This window comes from Synchiropus splendidus, chromosome 7 (assembly GCF_027744825.2).
Source record: "Synchiropus splendidus isolate RoL2022-P1 chromosome 7, RoL_Sspl_1.0, whole genome shotgun sequence".
NCBI classification, from domain to species: Eukaryota; Metazoa; Chordata; class Actinopteri; order Syngnathiformes; family Callionymidae; genus Synchiropus; species Synchiropus splendidus.
In genome coordinates, this window is record NC_071340.1 from 25,737,950 (window position 1) to 25,760,385 (window position 22,436).

Consider the following 22,436-nt stretch of genomic DNA (forward strand, 5'->3'; position numbering starts at 1 on the left):
AGCAGTCTGCAGGGAGCCAGACTGCCCAACTCAAAACAATAATCCCATTTCATCCGCTGATCAATATTTCATTAGGGAGAGTATTACAGTCAGTGACAGATGCTCCACAAGCTTTTGTTCACAGAGAGATCGCATTAAAAATCCAGCGACCATAGAGGACACACAGCGCTGCGCGACACATACAAAATAAATGACATTTGGGGAAAGATAAACAGACCTCAATGGGATGGCGAAACAGAGACTGGAAAAAACTTTCAGAGCAAATTTGAATTATTGATGCCAGTTATTCTACTCTGTGTGTGTGTGTTTCAAACTAGGCCTCATTTAAGGGATAGTTTGTTTACATGTACTAGACTACACATCACTCAAGTAGTTTTTTGTTATGGAAGAGTTTTCTGGGAGGGCACATGACTTTGAGTTCCAAGTCAAAAGGTTTAAAGATGACAACATTTTCAGAAGGAAATGAAAGAGGTGCCCTCACATACACATGTGCCAAACTTAGCCCCAGGACTTTGATGAACTTGTGATAAAAAAAGAAGAAGAAAACAAATGTTTTGGTCATAAATTCAGCTTCCAAGGAGGAACAGTGGCAGTCCACAGGTGATGAGAGAGATTTCTGGAAAGTGTGGCGGAGCAACCATCGCGGCCCCTCTCTTCACATGTCGGGCCTGACTGTGCGACTTGAGTGCCGCGAGTAACAGGCCCCAGTCAGAGCTTTCTTTCGGGATTTTTCTGTGAAAAACACAGAGAAAACCGTCGTGTTGATGTCCACCTCCTTGATGTGTTATGTGTTACCCACCTGATTCCACTTTGTTTTAAGACGTTTGAGGCCGAGAGACTTTGTCTTTAAAAAGACACCTTTTCTTTGAAGGTGTTAACATGCACCAGAAATCCTGGGTCTTATAGAAAGAGTGTGAAAGTTGCAACGTACCCACCAAAGTCAACTTAAGAGCCATGAATACTGAATGCAGGATATCCAGTATATCTGTCCTCCGCTTTTCAAAACTCAGACCAAGAAACTTCCTCCAGCTCTGTATAGTGGACATGAGAACATCCGCTACATGTGTGCGGTTCAGGTCCGGAGCACTTCACGACAGAGAAGATCGACCTCTCGGCTTGTGAATGTGAGAGGTCGATCTCTTAAGAGAGAGTGGCAGATAACCAACAGGACCTCTCCACCCTCAGCAGCATCAAGAAACAGAGATATCGACACCTACTGACAGTGACTCAGGGTCTCAACACCCCACCAATGAATGCTTCATAATAAAGCTTTTCTGCTGTAAACAAACAAGTCATGCTTCATTAGTGTCACAGCAGTAAAGTACTGGACAAGCAACAGAAACCAGCAGCTGAGTAACATCCACTGAGCCTCAGAAATGAAGTGCAAATGCTGTCAATGAATGATTTATCAGCCTAAATTCCAACAGCAGCCACAGAAACACTACAAGCGACCACATCAACAGCAGAGATGTTCCGCTGCTATGGAACACGACACCACATGTTTACCCATGTTGTCGGGGTGAATACATGGAATACACTTTGAGGTCTGCTGTTGCACTCCAAATATTATAATAGAACTCTTCAGTATATTCTGTGACGCCAAAAGGTTGTACCTCAAAATATACCTCAGACACAAACATACTAATTCAGTAGTATCAAATATCAACACTACTTGTAGTCTCGTCCTTTTGGTGTCTTCTGTTTATTTTTATATGTATCTGTGATATTTTGAAGCGTCTGATGAGGGGTAGGGCAAAGTCACCCGTCTCTCTCATGGCTCCATTTTGCTATGACTCTCCTGTACAGTGTACAGTGGCTGAGAAATTTCAAACTCTTGGAACAAATTTACAAACTTCTCGAGCAAACAATTTTTTTCCTGAGTTTGTATGTATCCAAGTATATGAACGTGTTCTCAGAGTTTGTAAACTTGTTTTCAGAGCTTGTGAATGGTCGTGATCCAGAAGTGGTTGTCGGAATGTTCCACTTTTCCAACCGTGGAGGGTCGCGATTGGGAGTCGACTAAATGCAGAAAGATGTTCTGTTCATTTTACAAACTGTAACAACACATTTACACTCTGAAAACACATTCACAAACGTTTTTTTTCTCGCCAATGGACACTTCAGTATACATTATGGGACTGTCTTGCTTCGTCTATAACAAGTCTTGACAAAAAAAAGCATTATGGGGCGTCCACACTTGACCAGCTCTCATGACCAGGTTTAAGCAGTTTCAGTGGAAATGCATGGTCATGGCACCTTCTGCTGAGCATAGCGCCACAGACGAAAGTGCAGCAGGGGACGATGACATCATTTAGCCGCAGAAGTCAGCCAAAAGGTCATTTCGAGACACAGATGCCATTGAAAAATGAAGCCAAGAGTCACCTGGTGCTGGACAACGATGCCTTGAATGGTCAGGCATCAAAACTGATGGTTGAGATTTGGGGTGCCAAAACACTTTGGGGTGCACTGCACTGCAATTGAATGGAATACTGAGCAGATAGACCATGGAAACATGGAGCTGATCTTACCAACACGAGTTTGTTATGTGGACCTGGAATGATTGGATGAATGAACAAACATTTATTTCAGACTCCTCTGACGTAAATTTCCTCTGACACATACATTAGCTCACATCACATCAGAGCGACTGACAAGGATCTGATCCGCCCACACTGGAACAGCACCAAGCACACGACCCGAGGCATCATGAAGAGATGCTCACACCAATAAACCCATTCGTTATCGACGACACTTTCTCATGAACACAGTCAGCCACTTCCAATACATACCGCCGCATTACTCCTCACTTCTAAAGTCATATGGAAATGTGCCTGCTGTGTCTCCACTGACTGTATGTGACTCGCCATCTCCAGACCACAACCGGCGACTGTTTTCCATTTTCAACACAAATGAATGTTCACTTCCTCCCACCTGGTCAGAGGCTGTTCTTCCCGGGGGCTTCTTTATAATTCAGCAGCCACGGATGGAGAGCCAGGCCTGTTGAGTGTGAAGCCCCCTGAAGAGCAATAGCGGCGCGGTGAATAAACACGTCCTTCTACTTGACAATCAATTCATTAAGGTAATGGATTTTAGCGTCAGAGCCGCCACTGTGTTTTCAGGAGCTTTACTCTCTGCTTAATGAGATGCTGGGAAAATATTAATTTCGCCCACAGTAATGGGATAAAGGGACGACACTTGTAAACACACGCCGTACCAGTCAATCCTCAGTACAGAAGAGAGAAGCTCGCTCAGCGCTCAACAGATGTCACTTCGCTCAAGGAGAGTTGAAGACGTGTTTTTGTGCTCCTCAACTCTTTTTATCGTCTTTTACGATGATCTGCTGGCGGCTATTCAGCGGCGGCGGGCTAAGTAATGAGGGAATGCCTGGTCTTGGTAGAGGAGGGGGGTCATCCAAAGTTAGGTGGATTACGGTTGCAGGCAGAAGAATGCTGCTGAAGATGAGCTGAGAAAAACTCAGTGACAAGTGAAGTTTGCAGTTTTCTTTCACTGATCACACTCATATCTTCAGATCAGATGTTCATGAGGACATTGACTTGATGGTATCACAGCTTTCTTTAGTGAGGGAACGTCAGGGTTAGGGAGGACCCTCAGTGGAGGATGATGGTGGCAGAGGATGAAGTGATATGGAGTGAGGAGAAAGGTGGACATGATGCCATGATCCTGTTCTATTTGCTGAGTTGCAGCAAGGTAGGTTGAGCTCAACCCAAAATAAAAGACTCCCAGAGTTGGTGTTGCCGTGTCTTGTTGTCTGCGTGAGGCAGAGTAGCTAGGAGCACAGCTCACAAGGCACGCTGTGGCAAGTTTCACCTAGTTGGCCTAAAAGTTATGTGTATATTTTTATTTTTTTATGCGTCTGTAGCGACAAAGCAACTGCCCGTGTTTCCACTCCAACCAACTTGGCCGGTGTTATTGCTCTGTCAGTATTAATTAGAGGCGAAATTGTGTGTGCGACAGGGAGCCTAAGTGTTGAGTGACAGCGATGACAGTGATGGAGGAGTTGTTGAAAAAGAAAAATGTTCACTCCAAACTGGGGCCTGGACAAAACCCAAATCCAAGTGAAGACTCTAGTATGAGTGGATCTCAAAAGAAAGAAGAGGTGTTGAACTCGGGGAGAGAAAACCAAAGTCATTTGGACGTGACAACTCCGACTGCTTCATGGTTGGTGAGGAAAGAAAAGCTTTCAAAGAGTGTTGTGGTCCCCAGCAAGCACACGGAAGTGAGTATAAACATGGTGAGTGAGAATATTCTGACATATACAGCTATGAGCAGATGGTTTGGTTCAGAGCTGAAGATGCTGAGCTTCTCTCTGGGAGTGAGCAGGATGATGATAGGATCAGAGGGACAGCACATGTGCTCAGGTGTTCAGGAGACCAAGTCAGAGAGGCTGGATGGAGATGGTTTGGTTATGTACAGAGGAGAGAGAGAGAGCCAGTACAGTGGTAGATGAAGATGTTGAGATGTTGGAACTGCCAGGCAGAAGGTGGAGAGGAAGGCCACAGAGGAGATGGATGGAGGTGGTGAAGGAGGACATGAGGTTTGGAGGTTTGAGAGAAGAGGAAGCAGAGGACAGGGGGAGATGGAGGAAGGTGATCCACTGTGGCCACCCTTGAAGGGAGAAGGCCACAGAGAAAGAAGAAGCAGATGGTTTGGTTCTTATGCCTTCATGACAGTGTGACCTTCAGCTCTCGCTCGATCGGTTTCTGTCGGAGTGTGAAGTGGCTGGATCAGCACCTCTAGGTCTGAGGCCTTTGTTCTCAAGGATGGATTTGCTCTCAATTCGCTCAAGAATGAGTTCCTGCCTCTAGTGGAGAAGTTCAGGTATCTTGGGGTCTTGCTCACAAGTGGAGGGGTAAGGGAGTTGGAGATTGGTTGGTGAATTGACGCAGCAAGGGCCGGTATTGCAGTCGCTCTCAGCGCTGTTGAGTGCAAGACAGAGCTGAGCCAAAAGGCAAGTCTTAGTCTTAGTGAAGTCTTGTCGTGCTCATCTCCAAATGAGGTACTGACAAACTGCATGACGGCGAAGGAAGCTGCGAGCATTGAGGCGCCAGACAACGTTCCATTAATGCCTGTCTTAATAAGTCGCCTGCTTGGAGGAGATAAAGTGCCTTCCTGTATTTTCATACATGGATGAGAGAAACCAGCAGGTTTAAGCAGCAATAATGTCAGTTCACAGCAGATTGTCCTTTGGCTTTCAGGTGATTACAGCACCGTAGACAGTTTTGACGCCGAGCGGGATTTAATTATAAGAGGGTCTTTTGTCTCCTCTGATAACCAAAGCGCTCCCCTCCACGGAGCGGCCTCCAGCTGTCGGACCAGCCTTTCTGAAGACACTGCAAAAAGTGCCTTTTAAAGGTCAAAAGTGATACAATTGAGCTCATGGTATTTGTTATTCCACGTTTGATATGAAGCCAAACAGAAAAAATAAAGTTTTGGAACTTAGCTTTTCTAGTTTGACCACTGTGTGTGTCCCAGCTAGGCTTTTTTCTCGGCCACCTAATGTTGTTTTGAATGTCTTTTATTGTACTGGGTTATATAAAGTTCAGTGGGACCTCGGTTTTTGAACATCTCTCATTTTTTTGCATCGCATTTCGAACAGAAATCCAGAACTCGAACGCTCCTGAAAAAAGCCGGAAAAACCATAACGTGCGCGGACCGATCATCTGACCAACGACGTGCTTTGTTATTGTGTATAACGCAGCCTCTGTATGCAGACGTGTCCCGTTAGCTCCATTGACTGACTGTTTTTTCTTCATACTGAGGTATAAAACCTTTCCTGTCTCCACACTGGACCGTGGTAGAGTGTCACAGGGGAGGTGCTGGAGCGCTCACTCCAGGGTTTGATGTCCTGTTGTGGGCTGGAGCTGGGACAGGGATGAGGCCAGTCTGGGACAGAGCGTGACTTGGTTTATGACTTTGTCACAGCCAAACTGCACAGAAGCGCACATTCAGAGCTGGACACGCACCGGGCACCTCTTCCCTTCTGGAGAGACGTCACTCACTCGGCAACCCCTCCCACATGCAGCGGCCACACACATAGAGGAACAGCCACCTGCAGCAGACGCTCTACATTCACTCCTACAAAAGACTATTTTAAGGCTTGGAACGCATTAGTTCTTTTTCCATTCATCGTAATGGGAAAAATCCATTGAGATTTCGAACAATTCGCTTCTCGAACGGCCGTCTGGAACGGATTGTGGTCGAGAACCAAGGTGCCACTGTATTGTACTTTTTGAAAACAATGAATTTTGAAAATGCCCATCAGCAAAGGTGGAGTGTGACAGAGATTTTCATCTTCAACGATTTACGTCTCTTAGTTTTCTTTCCCTCTGAAGAAGCCTGCAAAACATTTTTACCTTCACTTGACCAAACAGCTACTGCAAACATGCCGATCCCAGCACATGCACTCCTCGACCCCACCTGAACCACCGCCATCCACAGCACACGCTGCCCAACACCAGCATCCATCCTACACCCAGGGATTTGCTCAACTCCAGCAGGCACACACCCCACTGCAACACTTCATACAGAAGGCTCCCAGACCTGAACACTGACCGTCCACTAAACCCATCGCATTGCAACGTTAAAAAAAGGCCCCCTTACTTGTCAAATCTCAGCTCACTCAATGAAGGCTGCCTTCGGCGTCAGCATAGGACACAAATGTCCACTTCCCACCGTCAATATACTACACCGTGGGCGTGAGGAGGGGTTGCGATAGGCACTGATGGTTTAAAAGGCAAACTAGTCAATGTTGTTTTTTTGCTAATTGAAATCTCTGAGGCCTCCAAGCAAAGTTTCGTATTGATCGGGCAGCAACACCAGCCTCAGCTAGAACATGCAAATGCTGTTTTTCGGGGAGACTCATTTGAAAAGTGAAGGCTCCTTCTCATGCATTCATTTTCCAGCTCTAAGTCACATGCTCCCGTGCAGTAATCAGTGTCACAGGCATATTCCACGCAGATGTCACGGCGCTCCTCCAGAGAGCCTGTCGTCCACAGTCCCACCTCGCCAGCCCACTTCCTGTCACTCTGCTCTTACAGAGGGGAAATATACGGGTGATTCCACAAAAAAACGTGTTCTCCTGGCGAGATTTTCAGAACGCTACATGCAAGTTATGTCATTTTCTGATTTACATTTATTTTGCCAGAACTGTATTGTAGGTGTTTTGTATCTGATCGTGGCAACGGGTGACGACACTATCCCGCGAGTCACGTTCTTCACTCACCAGGAAAGAGAAACGCTACTGAAGCTATCAACGTATGAACTCTTTAGTCACACACTTCACTACATGAGGATGAAAATATGAAGGACCAGAACACCAGCAGAGAGAGTTTTTTTTATGGTTTCCTAATCTGGATTAACACCCAAAGATAATGCCTCCGTTTTTGACACTAACACACCACCGCTAACTTAGCTTGTCTCCGATAAATGGGTTTTCACTGTTTTACTTCAATGTCCAGAAGACTGAATTTATTGAATGAAGTGTTCCTTTGTTAACCTGTTCTGTCACAATAGTACGTCATTTTCAGTGTTGCCAACTTATCGATTTGTCGCTATTTTTAGCTTTCTGGACCCCCCTAGCGAGAAAATTAGACACAAGCGACAAGCAACAAATCTAGCGACTTTTTTTGGTGATCAGAGGCTCCAAGATCACAGGAGAAGGAAAAAATAACTGCACCGTTTTCCCTCTTTCCCCGTTCAGAGAAAGAGACAGAGAGGGGCGGAGTTGAGAACAGCATGGACTGTCGCTTCCTTGTTTTGTTTTTTTTTTTATGAAAAAGAAACAAAGAGCTTTAGTTAAACTACAACAGTCTAGCTACTTTTAGCTACTTCTGGGCGGGCCAATAGCTACTTCCGATGCTGGGGAGTTGGCAACACTGGTCTTTTCTTTAAAAGTTGTTGAGTGTTCTCGTCGGTGTCACAGGAACTGGAGCTGTATTGTGCATATGAAACATGGAAGGACAATGCCGCAAGTACGCCGGGAACTTGTGTTAATTGAAATTTGTAAAGCGAAATTCACATTGTGGTGATTGTTGCCAGTGTTAAATCATCGTAATATATTGACGTTGGGAAAGTGGACTTTTGTGTCCTATACTGACGCGGGAGGCAGCCTTCAGCGTTACATGTTGACGCATTAGGTTTTCAGTTGAAGCACAAGTTCCACATGTCTGTTTATGTCCTTAGGATGGCTTTCTGACAAAAACAGCAAAAACAAGCCTCATGTTAGTCCAATGAAATATTCGCTTTGATGCCAAATCCATCGATATAAACCTTACAAAGGAGCCACCTGCGCAGCTAGCTACCGCTCATGCTTCAGAGAGGTTTCATTCATATTCATCGAATATGGATGACTGGTTGAAACAGCTAGTGTGAGTCGGCATTTCTTCCAGACCGTAAAAAAAACAGCCTGAACTCCAAATCACCCACAAGTGCATCAGCTCACCGACACTGGCTAAAAAAATAGTGCCGAATCAGCATATTCAGATGGACAGCGCTGGCATTCGGCTAATTAGCGCCTCCAAATCATATTCGCTGGCTCCCATATGAGGTCGTGGTCAAAAATAACTCAAACTCCCAGACAGTGAGTTCGACGAGCTGACAACGCTGAACCAACTTTTCACTAAAAGATCAAGGTTCAGTCGTCGGTGGTTACGTGTCTGACCTCTGATGTTTGGCCCAGTCTGTCGAACACAAACACATCAATGAGAAAACCCAACAGAGCCGCGGGATTGTAGTACCACGATTGATGGTCGTGGAAAATGTCTGGTCAATCTTGAATTGCATACACCTCTCCTGCCTTACCACTTGAGGGCACTGCGTTTTTTGGACCACCAGGAACACAAGTGAAGTGCTACCCGCTCCAGACGTGTGGCCTGGTATCTGGTCCAGCCGTTGTTAATCCCAATAACCACCTTTCCATCACGCCAAGTGGAATAGGTGGATGGAAACCAGTCTGTCACAACAGTAAAGTACGTCAATTTTTTAAAAGTTGTTGAGTGTTCTAGTCGGTGTCACAGGAACTGGAGCTGTATTGTGTATATGAAACATGGAAGGACAATACTGCAAGTACGCCAGGAACTTCGTAAATTCATAAAGCGAAATTCACTTTGTGGGGTTTGTTGCCAGTGTTAAATCATCGTAATATATCGACGTTCGGAAAATGGACTTTTGCGTCCTATACTGACTCAGAGGGCAGCCGTCTGCGATGCATGTTGACGCATTAGGTTTTCAATTGAAGCACAAGTTGCACCCTCCACGGCACATCCTGATGCTGTGGGCAGCGTGTCACGTGTCACAAAGAAAGGCGGAAGTGGGGGATAGGTGAGCCATGATATGGCGTGCTTTTGATCAACATGTGATGTGTCAATTGCTATTGAAGGTCCCTCCACAACACTGAAACGCAACGCCTATGTGTCAACATGCAACACTGAAGGCTGCCTTTGGTGTCAGCATAGAACATAGAAGTCCACTTTCCCGACGTCGATACACCACGCCACGGCAGTGAGGATGGGCTGCCCATTCGTTCTGTTAATAGAAGACAATTGGACTGAACGAACAGTGTGTCCAGGGTAACTCATCCGCACAAGCAGCATAGAACACACCACAACACCACGTAATCCATTCGTCTCCAGAGATTATTTTTGATCTCTGGAGATTTGATGATAACCCAAGGCAGGGTGAGAAAATCCGTTATTAGTCTCACCACCAAGAGATAGTCATGAAATACGACCTAAAAACACAGAATATTTAGCGTTACACACAAGGCCATGGAAAGCCAAAGCAGAGAAGTAGCTGAAAGACAACATTTGACTCACAGCAATCGCCGCACCTCACAGACACGGGGTCTATTTTTGAGTCTCAATCAATGAGAGGTCTTTTGCGACAGCAGCTGCCTTTATACAGTTTGGACTCAATGTGATCTGACCTTTATTTTCCCGCGCATATCTTGCATCCCCGCAGGTTCTGTTTGCACAGTAACAACCAAAACTCTGACCAATACCTGTTGACATGCCTGAGACAGATGAGCAAACTTTCCTTCCCCAACGGAGCCATAGACTGCAGCACAAAGCCTTTTTGCACTTTAAAGGTTGTAAATATAAACGCGTGAAGACAAAACACATCCCTCAAGCAGTAAAACTCCTCATAAACACACTGCTGCATTAGTTATTAGTTGAAGGGAAAACAAACTGCATGAGAGACTGCGAGCAAAGGAGCGAGCTGTGGTGGGACGGTGCAAGGCCGAATAGCAAAGTCACGGCCGGAGTTTCACGCAATAAGCAGCTACTTAGTGTTCGCTGCTAAATAGCGTGTTCCCATGCAGCGTGACCTAAGCACTGTCAACAAATCTGCTGAGTGAAAACATCAGCACACACACTGGGCCCGCTGCCCGCACTCCAGTAATATAATCAGCTTGGTTCTGAGCCAGCGCAGACACTCAGGCCAAATGTTGAGACCAGGCAACTGTTTAAAGTCTCATACTGGTCGCCCGATCTGATTCATTGTAGCACGGCCTCCAGAGCAACGCTGAGCACATTAGCCGGTATCAAAACAACAGAGCTTTCCGTCTTCACCAGCTGCTCGACAGGTCCAACTTGTGGTGCCAAGTGTCGATGCAGATGAAAACGCGGCGAGATTTGACAGAGCAACAGATGTGACCACAGAGTGTCAGGTGCTGCTCAACTACACAGCCACAGTGGTTTCAACATATGGTTGTAAAGCATTATATTTTAAGTGAAGGCTCACATCAGGAGTCCAATATCTGCTAAAGGGTTAGCAAATTTAACTGTAGAATATCTTACTCAGGGTCATTGCTCATCAACTGTGGAGGCAAAACAGAAACCTCCATGACTTCATGGCTTTTGATGTCATGATTCGCTTTTATTTTGGTTATTGTAACTTCCACTTTGAGTTCCCTTTCCTGTTAATGGCACACGGCTGGAGTTGATCATCTAATCAGGAGCGTCAGGAGCTCTTAAGCACCTGGAGTCCAGCAACGTGCGCACGTTCGACTCCTCTTGTTCCTTGTAATTTACGTTCGTTTCACTCTGTCGGTTTGGTCCATCGTTTTAGACATTTTGACTTTGCTTTATTTCTCCCAGTTGGGTTTTCTCTTCTGGATTTATTGTTGTGTTTCATTAAAGATTGAACTTTCTCTGCATCTTGCCTCCAGTAAGTTCCTCATCACAGCATTTTTTTTTTTTTAAAGTTGTTGTTGGATCGCTTCTTTCTCACCAACAATGACCTACATTGACCTTTAAGAACAAACTTCTTCCATGCTGGAACGTCAGCTGCTGTTGCAAATCGCTGCTACAACTCGAGACTCATAACTTCTCCAGGAGCTGTTATAGGAATTGGGGATGCAGCGAATTGAAAAATTGTGACCAAAGTCAAATAGAATTTAAAATGCTTATATACAATGTGGTTATGTGTTCCTTTTTTCTTTTTAACTATTTGTATTTATTTTTTTTTGGACGTTTTTTTAAAGCAAGTCTATGTTTAAACGTATAAAATATATTGAATATATTTCACATTCTTTTCTATATTTTAGACTTTGCTTTTCAGATAATAAAATAAACACCATTTTCCATTATATAACAAGTTGACAGTGTCAACAGAAGGCTCTAGATAGTTTGGTTGAGCACTCATTACAAACTGCAATTCTATTCTCGCTCTTGTTTACAGGGTTGAACTGAAGGGTTCATCACACTCAGACTTTGGATAACACGTTGCACTGAAGCATCGCGCTGGACTCGACACCATGGCCAACAAAGAAATGATCAAATAAAGAGAAAACTAAGTGTGAGACATGGGTCGGAAAGTCAAAACCGTTTCTACTTGTGTTGAATGGCTCCTGTTCGGTCTCCAGCCGAAGTGAGCAGCGAGTCGTGGAGTCAGAGAGTCAGTCACTGCCGAAGTGGAGGATTGTGTTGCCAGATCTTTATGGCGCTTCTGAGAAAGCTGGGGTGAGTTGCCAGAATGTTGTCAGCAGTCTTGTAGAGGTCTTTTCACCTCATTTCACCCTCCACTTTGAGCGACTGGTTCTGTCCCTCCTGAAGTCTATCACTGCTCCCCTCCTGGACTCAATGCAGTTTACCTACAGAGCCAACAGATCTGTGGACGAGCCAGGCCTTTTATTTCATTCTGCAGCATCTGGATCCCTCAGGAACCTATGCCAGGATCCTGTTTGTGGACTCCAGCTCTGCTTTCAACACAATTCTCCCAGCTCTGCTTGAAGATGAGCTTTGTCATCTCAACGTGCCCGACTCCCTCTGCAGGAGGATTCGTGTGGCTGGGCACGACTGTCTATGACACTCTACCCTCAACATCGGGTCTCCTCAGAGTTGCACACTCTCTATGGCTCTTCTCCCTGTACACCAAGTGTTACACCTCCAGTCCGTGAAGCTGATCAAGTTTGCGGATGACACCACCATCATCGGGCTCATTTCACAGCAGACAGCACCATCTGGTGGCCGCTGAAAATCAGGACACTGTTTCATGAAGCCTCATCTACCCTTCACCACGGACCCTGCCTAACATTGATGATTGTCGGCCCCTGACCGTTTTCAGAACCGATTATCGCGACAAATTCACTCTCCAGAGCCATGACATACGGTCCTTGCTCAGGAAGGAGCAAAATCTGGGAAAAAGCAGTCGTATTACTGTCATAGCTGGTGGACTTTGACAATCATGTTGCACCTAGGATGGACTGACCACGCCTTAGTGTTCACGCATGGATAACTTTCTTAGACAAAATAAATAAATAAATAAAGGAGATACAACATGTATCATGAAAAACAGGACCAGAGGATGGAAATGTTTCACCTCGACTGTCAAGTCAGCACTTGTTATTCTTGTCATATTCCTCTTCCCTGGTGGATAACGGTTTCGTGAGGACCAAATACATTTGAAAGAATGTTTGTTTTTTTTCTTCACTTCCAACAGCTCCAAAAGAGACAGGCAACATAACTTCAGTGCTTCAACGCCGCAGCCGGACAGAAATCTGTATTTCAGAGGCCTTTTGACAAAGTGATGCTCCTTTCTTCCTTGTCTCTGCGCCACCAGTGCGTTCCAGAGCCACGCGGCGCCTAGTTGGAGCCATCTTGTGGCTGCTGAGAGGAGCTGGTGATAATATCACGCCGCCTCCTGGGGGAAAGTCAACTTCAAATGAGGCAGATGGCACTTGAAGCGGCTGGCTGGTTGTTCTAATCCTGCTGAAGGCTACAGAATCCATCACGTCATCCTTTTCTGGATGATTTCAAATCCAACCATCCGTTCGCTGCCATACCTGCTTGGCTCTTTTATTAAATGCAGCACCAAGAATATCACATTAACTCTCCTCTGAGCGTCCCATGAGTTCAAAAGTGCTGATAAACTAACAGCGCTAACTGCTCCCTGTATAACTCACTACTTCATATATTTATGTTTTAAATGATCCTCATCCAAAATGCACTGAAGCGAGGGAACTTTTTTTTCTGTGCGAATGGAAAATGTGTGACAAACACTGGACTCTTGGAGACATTTCATTTGTAAAACTGCTGTTTATCACCTCAAAACCTGCCTAATGAAATCATAACCACCTAATCCAACCCATGCAAACGCAGTCAATATCAGTGCCTATGATCTGCACAATCTTGTGTGTCAGGTGCTCCTTGAATTTTCTTCTTTCCTGAGGAGCGGGATTTTCACCTGAACCGTGCTCATGTATAGATCTTAATGTTTGTTTTCTCTTGTTAAAATATTTCCCTGATAATCCATCCTACTTTTCCTGGATCACTAGATCCATCACTATATCAAACATCATTGTGAAAACGTTTTGGGTTCATTTAGATGACCAGTGCTGGACATCGCACAAGCTTTTAGGAATGTCAAACTCATGTTCTGCATCATCCACTTTCACCTGCATCCTGCTGAGATTCTGCCAGTGATGATGTGTTTAGAAAACACCCAACTTTGGGACAAAAAAGCCATCAGTCTCCCACATTCAAGAATCTCAGGTGAATCTTTGCAGAACCTTTTCAGGAGGAAAAGGTCATGTCAGTACCTACGGGGTAGCAAACCACAGGCACACGTCCAGGGGTTCATGTACGAGTCAGGTGACATCAAATCAGGGGAAATGAAATGGAGGATAAAAATGTTTTGAACAGCTGATTTGGGTTTAAAAATGAAAAAAAATCACTGATTCAAATGTCTGCAGCGATGCATTCGACATTCAAACTTGAGTCAATGGCGTATGTTTGACACACGAGTCCATTTTGTCTAAGATAGTCAAAGTAAAACACGACTATAAGAAGCTGAGACACCAGCAGGTGTTCAGCACCTTCAGCCAGCCTAGTATTCCAGTGTCCTCCGCGTACAGTGTGTTACACACATGAATCACAGGATTGAACCAGTGGTCATGACACCGTTTCCTGCTTCATGTAAATTTGGTGCATATTTTAAAAAGGCAATATTCCACCCTTGATACTTAGCAGCAACTCAATAAGCGCTGAATAAAGCAAGCAGAAATACCTTGAGGTTTCAGGAAGACATTGAGTTCCCGAGGCTGTGGCAAATCATGTGGAGGATTTTTAAACAGTGTAGAGATGAGATATCGATCACGCATCGGCTCCAGTCTGCGTTTATTACCTGATTCACTTTGAGGATTCCAGACACACCGACTCAAACAGAAGGTTCTTACACACACACACGCACACATCTGTTCTGTGAGCTGCTGCGTTGAAAAGTCCAGCTCAGAAAGTCAGTTACAAGCTCAAGTGATTTCATTCTATTGTCCGGATGAGGTTCTGTCTGGAGTTTGTTTCCGCTCCTGAGTCACTGGTTTTCTACTCGCTCCTGTTTCCACAACGGTCATCATTTTACCATGACTGAACACAAAAGAAAATCAGATTTAGGGGTTGTCCTTGAGCAAGGCGTGTAACTTTAAACATTACAAATATTTCAATGTACACACCTTGCTCCGGAAAACAAACTGTAGTTCAGCCATAATGATGAAAATAACAAATAATCCTACAATCGTCCACTGTCCTGTGCATGAATGAATGAGTGTTGAGGGCACAGTTTGGCGTATTTCCATTTAGTTTTTTTTTACATTTTGCTATCTAACATTGTATATGTGGGCTGCCTACTGCCATTAAAGCTACTGGTATTTGTATTTTTTTGTATTATTTGTATTTAACAGGGCTTGTTATTTGTTTCATTCCTATATTAGGGCTTCATTTTTGTTTAGCAAATTATATTTCAGGTGAAAGTGTTTCAATGTTGCTGCCAGCATGTTGCCTCCTGAACTATAAAGTGCTGGTGGTGCACTCCGTAGAAGCTCCCCCCTTCACCCGGTCAACCCTGGACAGCGGTGGGTCGGTGGGTCTCCGGACAGCGCGTGCTCCAGCTCGGACTCCCCGGCGCGCAACAAGAATCTCAGCGCAGAGAAGCATCAGCATGCAGCGCCACCACCGCGCGCCTCTCTCCACTGAGGCTGCACCGTGACGCGCGCGAGAGCAAAACACGGCGCCCACGTACCTGTAACTCCACACTGTAGCCCTGGTAGAAGTGCGTGGGGAACACCGCCAGCTGATGTTGCACTTGCAGGGAGACCGTATAATCCATGAACCGGAGGACGCGGGGAGGAGACGGACTGAGTGAGCGGCGCTCCGGCGGAGTAGAAGCCGCCGCCGCTGCTGCTGCTGCTCTCCGCCCCGCTGAGCTCCCATTGGCCGCTCCCGCTCATCAGCACCGTCAATAGAGGAGCCATGCGGCTCACACTCACGCACGCACACGCACACAGGTGAGACCCCACCGAGTAATTGTTCAGCCAACCACAATCCGTTCAGACGGCCGTTCGAGAAGCGAATTGTTTGAAGTCTGAATCGATTTTTCCCATTACAATGAATGGAAGAAGAAATAGTGCGTTCCAAGCCTTAAAATAGTCTTTTGTAGGAGTGAATGTAGAGCGTCTGCTGCAGGTGGCTGTTCCTCTATGTGTGTGGCCGCTGCATGTGGGAGGGGTTGCCGAGTGAGTGAGGTCTCTCCAGAAGGGAAGAGGTGCCCGGTGCGTGTCCAGCTCTGAATGTGCGCGTCTGTGCAGTTTGGCTGTGACAAAGTCATAAACCAAGTCAGGCTCTGTCCCAGACTGGCCTCATCCCTGTCCCAGCTCCAGCCCACAACAGGACATCAAACCCTGGAGTGAGCGCTCCAGCACCTCCCCTGTGACACTCGACCACGGTCCAGTGTGGAGACAGGAAAGGTTTTACACCTCAATATGAAGAAACAACAGTCAGTAAATGGAGCTAACGGGACACGTCTGCATACAGAGGCTGCGTTATACACAATAACAAAGCGCCTCATGGCTCAGCTGTTCGGTCCGCGCACGTTATGGTTTTTCCGGCTTTTTTCGGGGGCATTCGAATTCCGATTTGTTTGAATTCTGGGACGTTCGAAAACCGAGGGACCACTGTACTTATATGATGATATAGTTTGGATCCATGAAGCAAGTCGTCCTCTCACATTCAGTCTTATTTTCTTTGACGCAGTTCCAACCAAGCACACAGACAGACACACACATGTAAATGAAGCAGAAATAAACTTTTAAGTATCTGACGCTGGCGGTTGCAGGTACAAGCACCACCTCCTGCCCATCTTTTGCTTGTAGTGTTTGCAAGCAGATGGAGTGAGAGCAGCCAGACACATATACGTTACAGAAACAGCACACGGTGAGCCATGTTTAGGTTTGAAGTTGGGCGTCTCGTATGGAAAGCTGTTTGTTTTTCCACATTAAACTTTTTTGCGTATTAGTCCAATTTAGTTTGACTAGTGCCCAAGTACACCTTAATAGTAAAGCAAAAAATGTCACATGTACTGCCTGTACAGCTAAACAATGCTCACTGGTAGCACTAGTAGAAAGGTATGTCTACTAGTTAAAAAAAAACTCTCACTGTGAATAAGTGGGCAAGGAAAAGTGAATTCTGGCTTCCTACTGGCTAAATATTTTTAAAATATCTTAACCTATCTGAGAGGATTTGGCAATATCCCAGGCACTACATTTGCATTAGGTTTACTAGTGCTACTAGTGCAAGGGTTGGTTTTACTATTAGTGCTAGTAAATCGAAAACTGACTCGTACTACTAGTGAACTTGTTTTGTTGTACTAGAACTACTAGTAAACATAAAATTGTTTTTACCAGTAAAGTTTTTTGCGCACTAGTGTGAGACTAGGGGGCAAAAGTGAAACAGTCATGAGTACCTTTTTAAGCTGTACCACTAATACTACCCCGAAGCAAGGTCCTCAAACAGATGCAGAGTTGCTCAGTGAATTCCCTTGATCAAGATCCTGCCGAGGGTGAAGCTCACGAGCCGCTAACAGCCTCTGAGTAAACAACAGCAAGATGATGGATTTTCACTCAACAATTACACACGATTTGTGCCAAATCTCTTTTGTGTGAAAGTCTCTGTTCTCCTCCAAGGCCAGGCTTAATTACAGAGCAGCGCCTGCATCTTGGATGCCATCGGTCTGTTATGCTTCAGATGGGCCGGTTAGCTAGCGAGCACAGGTCCAGTGCTCCCTAGTTGGAGCAGCAGGTTGTGGTCAGTTCACTCCAACGCTAAAGCTCCTCGGAAACCTTATAGCTATGTCTACAGATGAGCGAATAGTGGACCAATACTTTCAGGCCATCGAACCCAGTACTTCCACATCACGTATCTATGAAAGGGCCATTTTGGGAGTAAGTTTAGACTTGAAGTTGCACTTCTTTTTAGTGGCTTCCTCAACAATTGCAGTTACACATGCACAAATGTTAGTGAAAGAAGATGCAAATCCCTTGAGGGCGCTTTTCCTCCAGACAGAAACTGTTCCACTTCGTGACGCCGTCCATTTTACATTAGCATCTAGACTTATGGCATGTAGTGGAGCTCCCACGACGCTTATGCATATGGATCTGGAGCGAGATGCCAACTCCCTGCCCACAGGGACTCCAGCGATCCCACCTCAGTCATGATCACTGCTTCATTGTGGTAGACCTCTAAACAGAGAATAACTTTATAAAAAAAACTGAAAAACTTGAAAAGACTTGTGATTAAAACCATTGTTACAATATTTGAATTACAATTACAATATAATTACATTAGTTTGAACGTTTTCCGTCACCCATTTCTCAATAGGAACCAATTTATTCATAACCTCATTTACTTGAGAAGCTTCTGGACCTCTGTCAGGACTGTAAGATGGAACAGCACACACACGGACAGTCATGTTTTTATGTTTTGTGGGGACATTTCATTAACATAACCCTTTACTCAGCCTCTCAACCTAAACCTAACCATCCAAAACAAATGGTGAATCTTAACCACAACCAAAATCAAACTTCAATTCAATTATAATGACCTAGTTATTTTGAAGTTTTAATCCTCAAATATGAGGCCTAACCTTGTGGGGGCCACCAACATTTCCCCACAATTGCGTACTGTCCACACACGTAGGTGTGTTTCCAATAATTGGTTCCCATGTGTATGGCTATACAAGAACGCATTTTGTGAGGTCCTCTCATTGCCATAACCCTTTCCCCAGCCTCTCACTCCAACCTAACAATCCAAAACCTTAACCAGGACTCTTGCACCCACTTATAATAAACAACTTTTACTAGCCCTCTAAACCTTGTGAGGACAGGCCAAAATGTCCTCACAAGAGTGTGGCTTGTCAAGACTTGACTTGTCAAGACATGCCTACATACACAAACACACACACGGTATCACAATGAGTTTAATAAATATTTCAATATATATGTATATACATACGTGTGTGTGTGTGTATTTATTTATTTATTTATTTATTTTCCAATGGGTCAATTCCAAGCCCGTTCCATTCTCCAGGAGGCAGTTGCTAATTTGGCAGCTTATATTTCCAAGTGGCAGCATTATCCCGCCACTTAGGCAGCTGACAGAATATTTGCATCCCTGATCATCTCATCTAGGTCAGTGTACCAGCTCCGTACAGGATGGGAGGAGGGGGCGGCTAAATGTCTTTCATCTGCCCTTGAGGACAGTGCGCCCATGGACCAGATGGGCGTACTGTCACAACACGCTACGCCGGCAACAGGAAACATGTCACCTCCTTCTGGGCATCCGTGCACCACATTTACATTTCCCACGGTATTCCCAGCCGCCTTGCCTTCGCGGCGACATCACACTCCTCCTCTGGGGTGTCTGAATCATGAGATGACGGAATCCAACCTGTGACCTTCTGCAGAGCTCCCTCCTGTGAGCCCGTCTTTGATCACTGGCCAATGAACGCCATCGCTGCGAGAGACGACAATGTGTCAGGCCAGATGATCCATTTCTGTTGGGTTTTACTTCTTTTTTTATTTTAAATCGCGCATGTGCCTGAGGCCCAGCTCCTTTCTTTTCATTCTAACACTGAGTTTGTTGTGTTTAGGAAGGTGAGCCGCCGCAGATCAAAGGCAGCAGCCGGACCCCTGCAAACAAGAGCGGCTCGTTGCTCGCGCTTTGTGATGCATGAGCGACAAAGTAGGACATCCGTAAAGGTTGTGGATTTATGGGTGAAATCCCTGCCTCTGGTGATAAGAGGACTATTTTGCTCGGCTCTCTGAGGAGTGGAAGACGCCTCTCCAGTCCTCACCTTAAGTTCAAACCAGACTATGAATGAGGTTGTCTCATTGAAAGAGAGTTAAGCTTTTACATGTGGCCCAGTTTGGTGGTGAACGCATGGCTTACATCACTGCTGGTTCAGTTCCCGTCTCTACCGTTGGCACGAGCCGCCTAACAAAAGGGAAGGAACGCCACCGTCAGGCGTGCGGCCTGTAGCAAGCAGCCGTACGAGCGAGGCACGTCTGTAGGATGCTCAGCCTCAGTCCTCCACCATGGGACTTCTTTGTTAATATTTCACATTCCATTATAAAATCTCGATGGAGGAAATGATTTTTCTCAGCAACAGACTAGAATGATCAAAAACAACAGTTAGGAGTCAACAAAAAGGCAAGCGTGACTTGTGTTGAGGTCGAGATTTTGTGGAGATCAGGGCATGCAGAGACCAAGACCGCAACCCTACTGAATACAGAATAAACAAATAGTTTGTTTCAATTCAAATTCTTGGTTTATTTAGAAAAAAAAATACCACAGCTTCTTTTGCAGTAAGAAATAAATGTCCGTCTACATAATCAATCGACTTTTGCTTCTGTATTCAATGTGGTCTCCACCTGGTCTCTGGTCCTCAGAGTCTGGTGCTCAGGCCTCACACTGAGTGTCACACATAAGAGTAAGAATGTTGTCACATTCTTTGTCGGCGTCGTAGTGATCACTGAGGCTCTTGACTGACGTGGTCTTGCAAATGGGATCCAAAGTTCCTTGTGATGAGTTTCCACGCAGCAACGTAGCATCCCAACTACACACACCATACATTCTAAACAAGACAAGTAGTTTGTTTCATTTGCTGCCAGAAATGCCATAAATGAATGATTTACAAAATACTGAGAATAAATAGAATTAGAAATGTTGTCATAACTGTCTGAGCCATTATGGCATAATACCAAGCAGTATTTCTAAAATAGTAAATTAAATCATGGTAAATAAACAATATTTGTGGATTAAATTTCCCTTGTTATTAAGGGATGCATTACAGTGCATCTAGTAGTGATGGGTAGGTGAGGCATCATGAAACAGTACTGCAGGGTAGATGAAACAGTGTCCTGATTTTCAGAGGCCACTAGATGGAGCTCTTGGTTTAGAAATGATGTGAGGTTTCATTGAATGAGTTGTTCGAGTCCAAACATTTTTACAACAGACACCGCCATCTGGTGACCTCTGAGGGTCAGGCTACTGTGTCATGAAGCCTCATCTACCCTTCAACACTGTGTCATGAAACCTCATCTACCCTTCAATACTGTGTCATGAAGCCTCATCTACCCTTCAATACTGTGTCATGAAACCTCATCTACCCTTCAATACTGTGTCATGAAGCCTCATCTACCCTTCAATACTGTGTCATGAAACCTCAGCTGCCCATCACTAATACACACATGTCAAACCACCGTCCATGAGAAGGTTGTTACATGCCATGTTCTCCAGGTTCAAGGCTCTGACTTCACTCAGAGTCTTAGCCATGAACCTCATCATGAACTGACCCGTGTTCATCTGTACTTTTTTTTATATTTTTATTTTGTACTTTAATGCAAGTGCTGTTGCCGTTCTGAAACACCAGTCCGATCTCATTCAATCTACTCAACGTTTAGTCACATTTTAACTTGAAAATATACTGACGTTGTGTCTCAAGTGTGAGACTTTGAGGAGCGCAGATGGATTCTTCAGGGAGTTGAAATCTGTCAGAGGTTGTGAGTCGCCACTCCATGGCAGCATTGTGTGGTGTGAGATTGATGACCTCCCTTGAAAGGAAGTGCAGGAGCCCTGATAACTTCATCATCCACTTGTGGACGACTCTCGAGCGCTGAGGGTGGAGGGCTCCGTCGAACACACTGGAGATAGTGTCTCAGCGTCACCAGGTCGTACTAAATCGATTTTTCGGAAATTCACCAATCAAGTTGAGAGTAACGACTGATAAAATACCATAGTAAAATACAGTGAAATACATCGCAGCGACTTTGATATGGTCCTATTCAGCACGCTGTATTCGAACAGTACACATCACGAAACAACTCGCTGACTTCAGATCCAAACAGCAGATGAAACACCACAAGGTCAGAGATGGGGCTGTGACCTCGGACCTCAATCATCCTGTCAACATTCACCTGGAGTTTGAAGCTCAACATTTTGTTGCTGGTGCGGAATATTTGTTTCAAAACTGACCGCTGCAGTTTTTCAAAGTTTTCCAATAAAGGCCATCAAACAATGAGACTCCCATCAGCTGAAAGCGCAGGCACAGGAGACGGTGAACTTGAGAGACTCCTGACAGCAGTGGAGATGACAGATCCTGACAGGTGAAATATGAGTTTACTGAGTGGTGTGGGGGGGTGGGGTGGGGGCTCTCGACAAGGTCCACACGTAAGCACATAAACATGCACTCACTACTCTTCCTTCGCCTTCTAATACGTTTGTTTTCTTTCACTCCACCGTCCTGAAGATCTCAGTGTTGGAGCTCACCGATGAGAAATTTCCAACTAGGAATGCAGCAGTGTTTTAAAATATTTTTGTGGCTTTAATTTAAACAATCCCCCACGTGTCCATCTGTTAGGCTTTGAAATGGAGCAGTCAGACCTCTCACAATACGATGTCAAAGACTTACCAACCTCTCTTACCACCTGACTAAGATCGAGAACAGTGAAAGGTTGTGGCTTTTTTGGGTCAATTTCTAGCACTGCTCCACCATGGAAACACCGAAGAACACTGTTTATCTTTTTAATCACAATACTTTTCAGTAGTGATAATCCCTCATTTGACCATGACTCAGAGACACTGTAAGAA

The 22,436-nt window shown here is 45.1% G+C and overlaps 1 protein-coding gene across 1 annotated transcript in view; it reads right to left on the reverse strand.

The window, feature by feature from the left end:
• Positions 1–15,657, reverse strand: part of zmat4a (zinc finger, matrin-type 4a) — a 96,574-nt gene extending 80,917 nt beyond the window's left edge. The window contains exon 1 of the mRNA XM_053870295.1: positions 15,535–15,657. Within this exon, the coding sequence (XP_053726270.1) occupies positions 15,535–15,621 (87 nt within the window). The 5' untranslated portion in view covers positions 15,622–15,657. The remainder of the gene's footprint in view (positions 1–15,534) is intronic.
• Positions 15,658–22,436: the final 6,779 nt, after the last annotated feature.